Here is a 16309-nt window from a genome sequence, read left to right as displayed (position 1 = left end):
AATGTTTCACCTCATTGCTTCAGGGGGACACATGTACTCCAAAGTTCATCAATAGTAAGGATATGAACCTTTGCTAGGGGCCTCTAGCAATTTTTTATATCACTATCTATAATATAAGATTGAAGATTGGAGCATGATGCATTCATCCATTGATAACTGTTTAAATAATGCTTGTTTTGATTATCAGGGGTGAATCTGTGGCCATAGTTGCTTTATTGGGCACAGTTTTGACATTTTGTGTATAAAATAACTTATGAATGGCTTACTTACAGTACTTTGCTCAAATGTTTTCTTTGAACTCACTAATTCTTTATGAGTGCTTTATTTCACCATGCAATGTAGAGGGACCTTGTATCATTTACTTTCTAAACCCATCACCCCCCACACAGACCCATTACAACCCTCCGGGATGCAACTAACCACCATTATGAATGAGACATCATATGTGAATCACCCCGCTGGATAAAATACCTTTTATGCAGCTATTTTCTACAACCGCAGGTCCACAGGAAACAAATGACATTAGCATTAATGCACTGTTAAAACTAAACTACTCAATTCTATGAGATAGATTTATGTAGCAGCCCTTGGGGTAGCTCCCCAAAATTAGGAATAGTTGAGTCGTCGCCTCTAGGTCACTCCTGTAGGCAACTATGCGTCGACAGCCAGGTGACAGAATTCAGCATGTTTCTGTATCTCACTTAATGGCGAACATGCTCCTTTCACCTGAGGAATGCTTATGACTGTTTATTCCCCAAATCTCCACCCACCTTTATCCCACGTACATTTGATTGGCTGCTTGAATACCAGTGAGCACTAACTCTGTTTTCTATTTTAGAAAAGCAAAGCCAGCTATGTTTTCTTTGTATGGTAATGATTTCCTAAAACCTGTGGCAGTGACATACAGCAGCAGCAACAGAGAATCACCTCACAGAGCCTTGGCAGCTGATGGTGAACATACAAACTCCTCCTGTTCGAAGCATATTGAACCCCTCACCTCTCTCCTCAATGCACCACATTTCAGACGGTAATGGCCTGAGGTCATTTTCCATTCTGTAATGTGTGTGTCAGTGGAGGCAGGCAAAGGTGAGACACTTTAAAGCGGGCGTGGGCAGAAGCAGGAAACCAGAAAGGTGTGTAAGGTATACTGAATGCCTGCTCTCATTTGTACATATTGAAACATAAATACATTATTTACTTGTTTAAGTACATTAGAATCTCTGGTATACAGTGTGGGACTATAGTGAAAATGCTCCTATTATATGCTTCATATTTTATTTTATGATTAAATAACAACACTTTTTGCACATAGTGCAAAGAAGATGCTTTTAGTTTCCACTTAGTGCAATAAAAAAATGCTTTTTGTTTCCATTTACACTTAGTGTAAATAGCATCTATTGCTAATGTAAACTGAAAAATGAACCTGAATTTCAGAATTTTGTGGTGTTTGGTATGTATTCCATATGCTACTGTTCCAAGTATCTTTTGTGTTCCCATAAACATGATCACACGGGAAGTCTGCATTTTGTTTCTGAGAGTTCCATACCCCAAGATTAGACACATTATGCCGATGCAATGACAAGCATCACATTCAAGCACAATGGATCTGTAGCACGGGAGACCCGGGTTCAGATCCCGTGTTGAAACCAGGAAGTAATCGCATGTGCATAATCAGTGATGCACGTGATTCGGAGGTTGCATTTTTCCCTCTTACATTACATTTTTACTCCACTGATAGTTAGGTTTACGTTTCGGGTATGGGTTGGGGTTCAGTTAATAAAATATGTATTCCTTTTCTCTGTATTATAGCCCACACAGCTAAAAACAACTCGCTTTTGGCACCCGTTAATGGACATTTGTGAAAATATTGCTCACGCGTGCCCTTTTCCCCAACAACACTTACTGCTTTGGCCACTGGGGGCAGTGTTTAGAATTTCAGTAAGCACAGACCGATATTAGCCAAAGAAAAGTCAACCTACTGTTTTTGATGGTCTATGTCATGAATTTGCAGCTTGGTTAGTGATCTAGAAATAGTGCAGTATCTAAAACATTCTATTTATTTCAAGGTTTAAATTAACTTTTCAGTCCTAGATTTCCTGAGGATGACATTTTGTTGCAATGATTTACATACTAAGTTACATTTTATTGAACACCTGCACAGTCCCTGAATAACTCAAATTCCAAAACCCATTTATAGAAACAGGCCAGATCTGGTGTTACCCAATTCATGCTGAGGTATAATTCCCACCTCACCCCTTAGAAGGCAAAGCATGTGTAGATATTTCCATCTACACATGTTCTCAATTTGTTTTTGTGAATGTTCTGACTAAGAGCGCTGTGTTCTGTATGAGCTGTGGACTGAGTACTGAACTATAACCAGCTAGAGAACACAACCATGTGATCATAGATTTCTGTTTCTACTTTACACATATTAGGTGGTATGACTGTAAGACTTGCATAAAAAGTAAACAAATAGTTTAAAGAAGAATGGAATGTTACGCCACGACTGATCTGCCAGCAAATGATGAATCTCTGAAGGAGGAATTTCATAAACATTCAGCTTAATGACTGCTTCTCAGAATTTCTGTCTTTTGGAATTTGTATACACTTTGTTTACTGACTGGAGAAACACAACAATATTTATCATTCCCAACTTTGACAAGCTAATTTTAAGTTAAGAATTAAGTCTATAGAATATATAAATTCTACTTAAAAAGGGATCATATTTTGCCTGCTCACGCTGATTGTCTTAGTGAGCAGATATTAATTAAAATCACATAGTTATGTATTTTGAACGTAGTCCATAGTGCAGAACCAAGAAAGCTCTGTTTTTTATTGTTTCATACCAGAATGTTTTATTGGGCTAAATGCAACAACTGAGGACATTATAACAAGAAAAACCACAGCTCCCTGCTACAAAACATATGGTTTTATTTATCTACATTATTTCTTAGAGGATATCAGCAGTGCCTTAAATTATATTAAACTTATAATTGGACAAAGTACTAATTATAAGTTTACTATATCAAAACACATCAGTGCATTCAGAAAGTATTCAGACCCCTTCATTTTTTCACATTTTATTATGTTGTAGCCTGATGCTTAAATGCTGTAAATTATAAAATTTTTCACCATCAATCTACACTCCATACCCCATTTTTTTTATACATTTACAAATTCATTAAAAAGAAAAAAAAGTAAATATTGATTGGGTTTAAGTCTGGGCTCTGGCTGGGCCACTCAAGGACATTCACAGAGTTGTCTCTAAGCCACACTTCTGTTGTCTTGGCTGTGTGCTTAGGGCCATTGTCCTGTTGGAAGGTGAACCTTCAGCACAGTCTGGTGCCCTGAGCGCTCTGGACCAGGTTTTCATTAAGGATATCTCTGTATTTTTCTGTGTTCAGCTTTCCTTCAACCCTGACCAGTTCCCCCAGTCCATGTCACTGAAAAACACCCCCCACAGCATGATGCTGCCACCACACTGTTGGGATGGTATTGCACAGGTGATGACCGGTGCCTGGTTTCCTCCAGACGTGACACTTGGAATTGAGGCCAAACAGTTCAATCTTCGTTTCATCAGACCAGAGAATCTTGTTTCTCACAGTCTGAGAGTCCTTTATGTATATTTTTATATGTCTTGCTTCCGGGGAGAGACTTCTGTCTGGCCACTCTGCCATAAAGCCCAGATCGGTGAAATGTTGCAGTGATGGTTGTCCTTCTGCAAGTTTCTCCCATCGCCACACATGATCTCTGGAGCTCAACCAGAGTGACCATCGGGTTCTTGGTCACCTCTCTATTCAAGGCCTTTTCCCATGATTGCTCAGTTTGGCCAGGCAGCCAACTCTTGGGAGAGTCCTGGTTGTTCCAAAGTTCTTCCAAGTGCTCTTGGGAACCTCTTGGGAAGAATATTTGTAGCCTTTCCCATATCTGTGCCTCGACACAATCCTGTCTCTGAGCTCTGCAGGCAGTTCCTTTGACCTCATAGCTTGGTTTTTGCTCTGATATGCATTTTCATATGTGAGACCTTATATAGACAGGTGTGTACCTTTCCAAATCATGTCCAATCAATTGAATTTTCCACAGGTGAACTCCAATCAAAGTGTAGAATCATCTCAAAGATGATCAAGAAAAATGGGATGCACCTGAGCTCAATTTCAAGTGTCATAGCAATCATGCTCATGTCAATGCGATATTTCAGTTTTTTCTTTTTAATACATTTTCAAAGTTATCAAAAATCTGGTCATGGCAGGGCAGAGGGCTGGGCCGGGCCATGATTTCGCACACCCGTCACCTATTTGGGCTGATTAGCCCGACAGTGATAAGGGCCAACTGGAGACCGCAGTGCGATAGAGAGAGAGATTTATGGGCAGCTGCCCGGCACCTGTGTGTGTGTTTGTGTCTTTTGGTTAAGTTTTATATGAAATTATTATTTATATTATCAAGCCAGTTCTCGCCTCCTCTTTTCCCTTGTATCCCTTTACACTGGTGCCAAAACCTAGGAAGGAGGAGGGATGCGCCGTAGTGGAGTTCTCGCCACTACTATCCACCCCAAAGGTGCAGCCGCGGCCATCCGCAAGAGAATGGAGGAGCCGGCCGCCTGGAAGCGGAGGAATGGCCGCCAAACACAAGGGGAGGAGGGTCTCCCTAGAGGCGTTGGCCGAGGACCAAGCTACGCCGTATCGGAGAACCGGCGAGTAAGTGTTTTTATTTTCTCTCTCTCTGTCTCTCTCTCTCTCTCTCTCTCTCTCTCTCTCCTCTCTCTCTCCCACTGCCGCTCCATGTTGCCCTTTTGCCTCTTTTTAAATGTTTTGTTAATTTGGCACTTTTTTTTTTGGTTTCCCTCCGCTTGTCCCCTCCCCTGATCCAGGTAGACAGGGATGACCTACCGGCAGACAGGTCGCAAGGCATGCCCCCACCCCAGGGAAAGGGGCTCCCCGGCCTGAGAGAACAGGGGAGGAATGTGGCAGGGCGGAGGGTGTGGCAAATAATAATTGAAAGCCTTTTAGCATAAGGCTGCAGCATAACAAAATGTGAAGAAATGAATTGGTCTGAATACTTTCTAAATGTACTGTATATCACTTTAATAATTAAACCAAATTGTTTGGTCAAAAATGTGTCATTCTGTGAGTTACAATGTAACAAGTGAGTAATTAGAAAACTTGATTTGTTATTTTTTTTATAATTCATAATAGAACATAAATATCTTTAATAATGAAATGGACAAATGGTTATTTTCTACTTCTTTTAAACAAAAGAAGTAGAATTTGGAAGTGAATGTGGAGATTAATGGTAAAAAGGGACTTAAATATCTATCTTTTTCTTACCCACACCTGTCATATCGCTTCTGAAGGTATGGATGTAACAGCTGGAGGCAAATTGATTATTTTTAAGCTGCTTTTATCTGCTTTTTGGACCTTCAAAGTTCTGGCCACCATTCACTGGCATTGAATGGACCTACAGAGCTGAAATATCTTTAAAAAAAATCTGTTTGTGTTCAGCAGAAGAAAGTCAGTCATACACATCTGGGATGGCATGAAGGTGTGAAAGAGATGAGAGAATTTTCAATTTTGGGTGAATTATACATTTATCAATTCATACATTCTTGCCTATAAGTGCCTATATTTTATTTTATACAAAAGGGTTAGGGTGTCTGGTTGTACTGCTTCAAATTCAGGATTAAAGCAACATGCATGATTTAGATTTAGCATAAATAAAGCTGTTCTGCTCAGTGTCAACAAATGAATGTGCCAGTCATTGAGTGCAAGGGAAAAGAGACACAGAGTTAGTGCCTGCTATACTCAAATGATGAAACATTTTATAACTCAAAACATTATAACATTCTGAGATCATTTTTACATATCTTGATTGAACGGCAACTTTATCAATTATTGCTTTTCTCTGCAGATTGTTGATATTGCAAAAAGGAGTATATTTATAATATTTCTTTATTGAAAAACACAGAAAACAAACAAATTGCATTATGAGAAATTCTCGGCATAACTCAAACAATACAAACACTCACCAAAAAAACAAACAAACAAAAACCAAAAAAACAATAAAGACAAAACTTTAAAGTTCTGTGGCAAGATGCACAAATTAGAAGACTAATAAGAGTCAAGTCAGAGTCAACCACTGAAACAGATAAACTAACATTTGTACATAAGCCAACATTTTATAAAGGCAAAGAGTCTAGGATCTCTTTAAAGCAGCAATAAAAACTGTGGACATTTTTCATAATCTCAAACAGGTTTCAGATTTCCAGATTGTAAATGTAGCCTATAAATATATTTTGTTTTGGGTGCCAAATAAATAATTTTGATTGTGCCAAACATGCCCATTTTTTAACATAAAATATACCTTGCAATACGCTAAAAACAGATCTGAAAAAAGGACTCGAAAAAAGCATGTATTATAGTGATACTTCAGTGCTACAAAATGGATGAAGTTTCCATGTAAAGTAGATTGACATTGTAGCTTAAACATTTTTTCCATTGGACAATATGGCTTAAGCAAGGCTGGTGTTCTAGCAGGTCACATGAATAAAAGTTCTACCCCTTTATTTTAACACTTCATAATTTCAAGTTAATCACTTAAACATGGAATTCAGAGTCCATATTTCCAGTGTCTATTTTGTTTAAGCACTGATATACGCACAACACCAGAGCAGACAAACACTAAATGAGTCCACACTTAAGCAAAGCTATTTCTGTTACTCTCATAACAGCCTATTGGAGACACGCTCCAGACAAGGGAGATCACCCTAGTTCAGTGTGGCAGTATTTAACAGATGTTTGTTGTCCCTTTGAAAAAACATTTGTCTGTTTCTATTTCTCCCTGCTCATAAGCAGTGGCTGGAACGTTTATTTTAATTGATTGATTACATCTGGTTTACACTGACAAAAATAATTCTGCTGGAAAAAGAATAATAAAAAAATATGTTTCAGGTGTTCAAGCCACAATATTGCATAAGGGATAACTGGATTGTCCTCTATGGTTTTTATTATATTCAAATGTGTGTTATTTTAAAATTTATTGAGGTCAACATCATTTGCATCTGTTAAAACAAGAATACATGTGTCAAAGTGATTGCTCTACACAAATACACATTATGCATTATAATGAATTCAATGTAACTATATTGTAACTATATGTTCAGCAGATTACATCCACTTTTCAATACACTGATATTAGAGATCAACTTTGTGTCATGGAAAACTATGTTCAAGACAACAAAATCTGGAATTCTGAATGTTAATTTGTTGTTTTGTACTGTGCTTATTAAGTGATTTATGTTATTATTAACAGTTTGGCATAAGGGGTCTAAATATAACAGAAACCATGACAATCTTAAACATGTTGAGCCAGTCTGGAGATCTTTGGAAATGCCAAATGCTCAATTAGCTCAACATTTTGTTTGAGCAATTATTCCCAAAGGTTCTTTTCTCTCTCTGCAAACTGTCCAATCAGTTCAGCTGAAGTCAGAAGAGTTGATGCTCTAATGCACTCAATGTTAATATTTACGGGACCTGTTAATGTTCAAAGAGCTATAGGGATAGTCCACCCAAAAATGAAAATTCTGTCTTCATTAACTAACCCTTATGTCATTCCAATCCCATATGACTTACTTTTTTTTTGGTCATGGAACACAAAGAGACATTCAGCAGAATGCCTAAACTGCTCTGTTTCTGGTCACATTTCATTTCCATTGTCATTCTTTGCAAAATAATGAAAGTGAAAGGTGATCAAGGACAGAGCTGCTTGGCTATTCTGCTAGATAATTCATGGAAATGATAGGGATTTGGAACAACTTGATGGTTAAAAGCAAGAGGAAAGCTCCCTATGGATTAACCCAAGTTTCTCTTACTCTTTGACTTGACCTGAGACAGATTTCTCAGTGAAGGGGACTCCCAGCCCCTTTCTTACTTTTATTTTCCACATCCATATGACAATATCTTGCCCAACCAACAGTAAAGGGTTGTGAAATTTGAGTACATAACATATTCTGCCCACATCCAACAAAGTATTGCTCACACTGTGACACCCCTCCTCTGTGTGTTAAGTTTAAAAGAGCCTGCTCAGCCTCATGTACGCTCAGTGGGCTTCCAGTGCTGGATGGTAGCCAAAGAATTGCTCAGGAACAACACAGGAAGAAGCCACAGGGGGAAACGGTGGCAGTGGAACATCTGATTTACCTAACAATAATCTTGTTGCATTCTGAGTAAGGCAAAAATACATACCAATATTAACATCAGTATGTATGCACCTGGGGCTGCGTTCGCCCTCTGTTTGTCTTGCATTTTGAATGGGAATGCGTTTGGTTATGCATATGGAGAGGATTACTCTGATCTCTACTACAATGAAATCATTAATGGTGACCACCCGCAAAGTAAGTAAAATTCAAGATGCCTTTTTGAGGTCTCTCATAATTACATTTTTATTTATGAATATTATACAGAAATACTGCTTCTCAAATGAAAAGCAATACACTGTTTCAAAGCAGCACTGTCAGTCTCTCATCTATTTGAGTGCAATTCCAAATTGTAATTGTAAATTATTTTCAAATGAACTACATCAACCATTCTGTAAATCTATTTAAATAGGGTGAATAGAAGTAAAGTGATACACTTTTTGTCATTGAGATGAAGGGCAAAAAGTGTCTAACTTTACCTGTATTCACCCTTGTATATCTATATTTATAATGCACAATGCAATAAAAGCACAATGTCATGACCTACCATGGCATTCACAAATAAAAAAGTTTTGAAAAGCGCTGGGTAGATTACTTCTGAATTGAAATCTGGTACTGATTACAAATTACATGACTAAAAATTGCAATCCGTAACGTACAATACAATCTTGTATTGTATTTTTTAGTTAATATAATCTGATAATTTTTTGATTACTTATGGACAGTGCTGTAGTAACTGATTACATGTAATCTGCTTTATGTAATTGGATAAAAAAGCAAGTACTTGTAATTGGGTTAAATTACATTTTAAAATACTCAAAATTGGACTACAGTTACTTTTTCGTAGATTACATGATTACATATTAACAAGGCAACAGCAGTAAATTGTTGATAATTTATTGACCATTTTCATATCAATATCATCATATTCTAACCCCGAAGTGCAATAGTCTCACAGATGAACATTTTGAGCATGTGCTCCTTTTACGTTACAACAGTAAGATATGCACCTCAACTAAGTAATAGGTAATAGACTATTAATAAGTAGTAAGGGTTAAAAGTAAGTGTTTCAGAGATTTGAACTGTTAGCTTTGGCTTAGCAATGTCATTGCTGTTGATTTCAGGTTCATTAATGTTTTTTGTGTAATGTTTCTATTGTTTAATGCACTCAAAACAAACTAGATATATGGGTTTTTTAAAAAAGTATTATTTCTTACTGCCTCACCAATGGTGTGCAGCTCACACATTGAACCTAATTGATTTAAAGGATCTAGTGGATGCCATCTCTGGATACTGCCCGCAAGGTACACAATAGTTCAAAGAATCCTCTTTGTACTTTTATGTTAAAATGATTGTTAAAAGTAATCCACAAGTAATTTTAAAGTAATATGATTAGATTACCCCAAAATGTAATCTATGAGATTGTGTTACTGATTTAATATTTGTCATGTAATTTGTTATCAGTACCTAATTACAATTCACAAGTAATCCACCCAGCACTGTTTATGGATTACCTCTGATCTAACTTTTGTTTATTTGATGTCACATGTATTTGAGAAGGATAATCTATACTATTTTGACATAATGTTGCATTAAGGATAACACTTAATGAATGAAAATATTATAATTTATATGATTTTCTGCCTTATTTGCTATTTTTCTTTTACCGAGTGAAATAACAAAAGGCTCTTAAAGGGTCATGAATGATATGTATGTTTTGGCCAAGATAGCAGAAAAAGATGGTGTGAATTTTTCTTATTTAGAAGATTTCTTTTAATTATTATCTTCCAAGTTTGAATTTTTCAGACTTTCAGAATCAGTAATGAGTTAATATCACTGGATATGTTGTAGTCATAGTATTTCATTTGCAGTGTTTAGTAACTTGCATGATTATTTGTCATTAAAAGGTATGGTCTAATGAATATTGTATGTATCACCAGTAGGCTGATTTAGAATGAAAAATGTAAAAGGTTTAAAAAATAAAAAAAAGAATTAGGGGGATCTATAAATTATGAACAATTTACTGCCAATGCCTGATAAATCTGTAATAATGTCATTCATCAAAGTAACTGTAATCTGATTACAATTATATTAAAAAGTAATTTAGTCTAATTACAAACACTCTATTTATGTAATCTGATTATATAATTCAGATTACATGCAATCTGTTACTACCCAGCACTGCACTCTCTTGAAATCCTATGCCTCTTTTTTGGTCCTCTTTCACATTAATGTGAAGTAATTTTTTAGGTATATATATATATATATATATATATATATATATATATATATATATATATATATATATATACACCACAGTTAGTTCCGGTCCTCGAATCTGATTGGATGAGAGACGTTCCATGATCTCTGATGGTGTGATAGCATCAGCACTCAGACGCTTCACTGTGTGTATCACTCTGCTTGTGTTCGTGATGTTCTAAACTAAAGTGTAAGCGTAGTGCATATGTGTTTGGAGTTACTGTCTTTATTTTTTAAATTACATATGTTAGCCAGCAGGTGGTGGCAAAAAATCATTTTTGTGTGTAATATGAGCCAGTTGGTGATGTAAAGTGAATCCGTTAGTCATTGTTTACATAGAACAGCGCTCTGTGAGTTTCCACATTGGATACATACAGTTTAAAATGGCGGAGGACATCACTGTTACCCAAAATAGAGAGGAATACCCCGCTTGAACGTCTATATTCCACCGAGAAAGCTGACATTCAGAAAGCTGTAAGCATCACTGATTGGGTGTGGCAACATGTGATCGCACACTCTCCATCTCTCTCTCTCTCTCTCTCTCTCTCTCTCTCACACACACACAAACACACACATACTTCCATCCATCCGTCTATCCTTGTTTATCCAATGACTTGTTAGAAACAGCACAAGCCGTGATTCTATTTCTGAAGTGAACATTTTGAATTACTAATGGAGGCTTGGACATCGTTTGTTTTGAATCTGCAAAGGAAGATTCTGATCGGTCGCATAATAAAGTAGTTCCATGCTCAAATGCGTTTTTTTGACAGTACTCTTTTTGTCCTAATTTTTCCAAATTTTTTTCCTAATGTACTTGTTCATTGAACAGTTGTATAAGCAATATCACACTCGCAATCGTGCTATATGGCCCTACATCAGCACTGCTGTAATTACCTACCGAATCACAGATGTAGGACCATATCACACTCTTGCTCGTGTAGTTAAGCTGCATCAATGCTGAGCAAGAAGAAAAGACTACAACAAATCTCTTAAATGTTATTGTTGTTTATGTCTGTATTTGAAGATAAACTCTAAAAATGAAAAGGTTTCTAAATGTTCCTTTTGAAAGTGCCTCAAATATTCTATAGTGCGCTCATGGAACTTTAATACAGTATACTGTATATCAAGTGCCTCAAAACCTTTCCTTTATTAGATTTAGGAGGAACTTTTGACAGTCTTTAGAGGTCTTGCAAAACATATGAGTTCCATTAAGCATTTAAAACTTGAAAGGTTGCCTATAGGTTTAACAGAGGGCTACGCCAGTGTGGCATTCTGAAGAACTCCAAAAGGTGCCTCAATTATCATTTTTACAGTGAGTAGATTTTGATCAGATTTCAAGCTGTATCATGTGATTGGTTTTACCTTCTGAAGGATCGTCTCACCTCACATTCCAACACAGAGCAGTAACATTCACCCTCTCTCCTCACAGCTGGAGCCACACAAAGTCCCTGCCAGTCCCAAGATGTCTTGCACTGGGACAAACTTTTTATCATGCTGGAGGACTCTCAGATGAGGCAAAACATGCTCTTGCAACAGAGTGAAGACATGGCTAAGGTGGAGATGAACGACATACGAAAGGAACTCCAGAAGCTTAGTTCTAATAACAAAGCATGTACACAAGCCTTAGAGAAAACCTGCAAAGGTATAAAGGAGCAGATGAACCTCAAACTAAACAAAGTCATGGAGCAGTTTCGAGAGACTGCAGATAAGTTTCAAGCCCAAAACAATGAAACATTGCAGCAGCTTCTGCAGTTCAGCAAGAGCCAGGCCACACGTCTCACCAAACTTGAGAGCAACTTCCTGCAAGGAGTAGGTCTGACACAAGTGGCCATGAAATCTTTACCCACATACCCAAAGGAACAAGAGGCAAGCAGTGCCGATAGCGGGAAGCTGGAGAGAATGTTAATTGCCACCGCTGCAGATCTGCAAAGGGTGCATGCCCAGCTAGCCCTTTTCCAAAGAGCAAATGCACACCATTATATGCCATCAGGTGAATATCTGCTTCAGATTTTAGAAAGAATTAGCTTAGAACCACTCTATATGGATAGTTGGTCTGAAATAATTTTAGGAATTTGATATGTCCTGTGGTGTGGCATGCTATACTCCATCTAAAATGATTTTAAACAGCATTTTGCTAATAGTTTTCCAATTAGTTTACATTCAGCTTTCATGGCTATATATTAATTGAGAGCCTATTGAATATTTGTATGTTTAAAAAATAATTTGTTGGGGCCTGGGTAGCTGGGTAGTATTGACGCTGACTACCACCCATAGAGTCCAAAGCTCAAATCCAGGATGTGCTGAGTGACTCCAGCCAGGTCTCCTAAGCAACCAAATTTCCACAGTTGCTAGGGAGGGTAGAGTCACATGGGGTAACCTCCTTGTGGTCACTATTAGTGGTTCTTGCTCTAAATGGGGCGTGTGGTAAATTGTGCGTGGATTGTGGAGAATAGCCTGAGCCTCCACATGTTGTGTCCACATGTCATACAGTTTAATGCACAAAAAATATATATTTTCTAATCATTTGTCATACCACAGGAACTTTTGAAATTAAATTGTGAAGGCAAAAGTGTTATTTAAAATGGGATACTTCACCAAAAAATGATAATTCTCTCATCGTTTACTCACCCTTATGTTGTCTCAAACTTATATGACTTTCGTTCTTCTGTGAACACAAACAAAGATATTTTGAAGTATGTAGGCCTATGGTGTGTTTTTGTCTATACATTGTAAGTCTATGGGATCCAAAACTTTCAAGAAAAAGACATAAAGGCAGCCAAAAAGTAATCCTTAGGACTTGAGTGGTTTAATCCATGTCTTCTGAAGTGACTGCTTTGGATGAGAAACAGATTAAAATGTAAGTTCTTATTCACTATAAATCTTGACATATGCAGTCTCCTTGGCGGATTAAGCTCGTTCACACTTTTGGAGTCATGTGGATTGCTTGTATGCTGCCTTTATGTCCTTTTGGAGCTTGAATGTTTTGGATAAGACTGACTTACATTGTATGGACAAAAACACATCATACAATATTTTCAGCTCTGAGATCCATACAATGCAAGTGAATGGTGACCAGAAATTTGAATCTTAAAAAAATGACATAAAGGCAGAATAAAAGTAATCCAAAAGACTCCACTGGTTAAATCCATATCTTCTGAAGCTATATGATGTGTGTGGGTGAGAAACAGATCAATATATAACACCTTTTTCACAATTAAATCTTTCACTTTCACTTCAACATTTTTCTTGTGTTTTTGCGATTCACATTCTTCAAGCATATTGCTACCTACTGGGCAGGGAGGAAAATATATAGCAAAAAAGGATTTAAATATTGATCTGTTTCTTACCAACCTATCATATCACTTCTGAAGATATGGATTTCACCACTGGAGTCGAATGGATTATTATGCTGACTTTTATGTGTTGTTTGGAGATTCAAAGTTCTAGTCACCATTCACTTGCATTGTATGGACCTACAGAGCTGAAATATTCTTCTAAAAATCTTAATTTGTTATCTGCAGGAGAAAGAAAGTCATACACATCTGGGATGGTATGAGGGAGTGGATGAGAGCATTTTCTTTTTTGTGTGAACTATTCCTTTAAAAGCAGTAGTTACCAGTCATAGGACCTACTTTCCCTTATATATACAGTACATTTGAACCTCTTTGTTAAAATTCTTGGCATTGAGCAAAAAACAAAACAAAACAAAAAAGTCAGTGGACATGTTATGCATCAACTACCCATTTGCATGCTGATTTGCATGCTTATTGCCCTAATGAATCTTTGCAACCTTAATATTTGCGCTCTCTCTCTCTCTCTCTCTCTCTCTCTTCCAAAGGCTGTGAAATGGCTTTATTATTTCCAATGCGTTCCAAGCACATCTTTGCAGAGGTGACACCCTCCAAGTCATTCTCACTACGATCATTTACAATCTGCATGTGGGCCAAGGTGACTCAGTCTCTGAATAGAACAGTGCTTTTCTCTTATGGCACCAGGAAAAACACTCAGGAGCTCCAGCTTCTCTTGGCAAGGCGCTCTGTGCTCCTAACAGTGGGTGGTGAGACTCATCTAGTGGAAGCTCACAACCTAGTAACAGATGGGCAGTGGACACACTTCTGTGGAGCCTGGAGCTCAGACCAGGGGCTGGCCACTTTGTGGGTGAATGGAGAGAGAGTTGCCAGTGTCGCTGGGGTAGCCGAGGGGCACATATTGCCTGGTGATGGATTCATTCTTCTTGGGCAGGAGCGCAGCCGGTCGGGTATCTACAAAAATATGGACTCATCGGTAGCCTTCACAGGAAAGATGACAGGAGTCAACATGTGGGACCATGTGCTGGAAGCTGGAAGGATAAAAGAGTATGCCAAAGAAGACGGATCATGTGATAATCTTGGGAATGTGATTGGATGGGGTGTCTCAGAGATCATTCCACAAGGAGGTTCTCAGTACATTAACTGAAGCTACACCATTTTTGTACATTAAGATAACAAAGAGATAAATAAATAAGAGATATTGTAAAGTATCAATGAGTTTGTATTGACCTAAATGTTTTATACCACTGCTTTTAATTCTTGTTCATTTCAAATAAAGCTTAAACACTTTACACAAAGTTAATCAAAACAGTTTAATTTTGTGTTGTTTTGTTTGTTTTTGTTTTAATGCATAAATGAGAAACTTGCATTAGAATGATATTAATTGTATTAAATTCTTGTGGTGTGCCTTAGTGAACCTAATTAATAGACTACAAATAGCAAATCTGTTTCTGTTGTTCCCAATTTTACATTTTAATGACTTAAGGTGGGGCAAGTCTGGATTTATTTACAGCACCATGCTGGTCATGACTGTTTACATTGTTCACCAATAATTTGAAACAGATTTGCCCTCTCTTGAAGTTTATGTGCAATTTACAACGTGGCTGGTTTAATGCTGCATTGGTGTTATTCTAATGTGACTATTGCCAGTTGGTTCAGTCTGACTTCAAATAATACAAAATAATCCCAAACAAGGCGTATGCCTAAACCATTGTGACATCTATTAAATTACACCCTGTACATTAAATGTTTATTACAATGAGCTGTGTTTTCCAGTGCAGTCATAAGATCATAATAGCCCTAATTTATTAATTAATATTTGTTAATTTATTAATATATTTAATTTATTAATATTAATATTTGTTAATGTTAATTCAAATACAATTGTTCATTGTTTGTTCATGTTATTTCATAGTGCATTAACTATTGTTAACATATACAACTTTTAATATTTTAAATGTTTTAGTATATAATTAATAAATGCTGTAAAATAATTGTTCGTTGTTAGCTCACGTTAACGAATGCTTTTAACTAATGTTAACAAATGGAACCTTATTGTTATATTATATATTTTATTTATATATTTTCATCCTAACTCTGTTTGTAACCAAGGTGATTTTATATATATATATATATATATATATATATATATATATATATATATATATATATGAGAGAGAGAGAGAGAGAGAGAGAGAGAGAGAGAGAGAGGGAGAGAATTTAATTATAGCACCATGTAACAAATCTTTTATTTTTATTGTTTGGTTCCTGTGTAATAAGTGTTTTTTCCTAATTTTTCCTAAGTATAGAAAATTATTCCCAACAAACTTTCCTTTACTCCAAGTTTACTCAACACCGAATCTATCTGGAATGATCTGGAAAATAGCAAAATTTATTTTTAAATATATTAATATTTAGAAATGTACCTATTTTCCAGATCATTCCAGACAGATTCAGTGCTGAGTAAACATGGGGTAACTTCTAGAACTTTCAGTAATATAAATAGTAGTGTAAATACAGGAGCCTTAAGCCCACCAGTTCAGTTTAGTTCCAG

At 36.7% G+C, this 16309-nt stretch overlaps 1 protein-coding gene and 1 long non-coding RNA gene across 2 annotated transcripts; both read left to right on the top strand.

Annotated features, from left to right (window-relative positions):
- Positions 1–926: 926 nt before the first annotated feature.
- LOC127649011 (uncharacterized) lies at positions 927–5038 on the top strand. The gene is made up of 3 exons (XR_007971252.1): positions 927–1133; positions 4500–4694; positions 4868–5038. It is a non-coding gene; the product is annotated as an uncharacterized LOC127649011 (long non-coding RNA).
- A 3039-nt stretch (positions 5039–8077) lies between these two features.
- On the top strand, positions 8078–15517 carry LOC127649008 (pentraxin-related protein PTX3-like). The gene is made up of 3 exons (XM_052133892.1): positions 8078–8386; positions 11877–12437; positions 14286–15517. The coding sequence occupies exons 1-3, from the start codon at positions 8254–8256 to the stop codon at positions 14900–14902; spliced, it is 1311 nt and encodes a 436-aa protein (XP_051989852.1). The 5' UTR covers positions 8078–8253; the 3' UTR covers positions 14903–15517.
- The last annotated feature ends 792 nt before the right edge of the window (positions 15518–16309 follow it).

This window comes from Xyrauchen texanus, chromosome 9 (assembly GCF_025860055.1).
Source record: "Xyrauchen texanus isolate HMW12.3.18 chromosome 9, RBS_HiC_50CHRs, whole genome shotgun sequence".
NCBI lineage: Eukaryota > Metazoa > Chordata > Actinopteri > Cypriniformes > Catostomidae > Xyrauchen > Xyrauchen texanus.
Note: the sequence above shows the minus strand (reverse complement) of the source record. Positions and strands in the feature narration are given on the sequence as shown.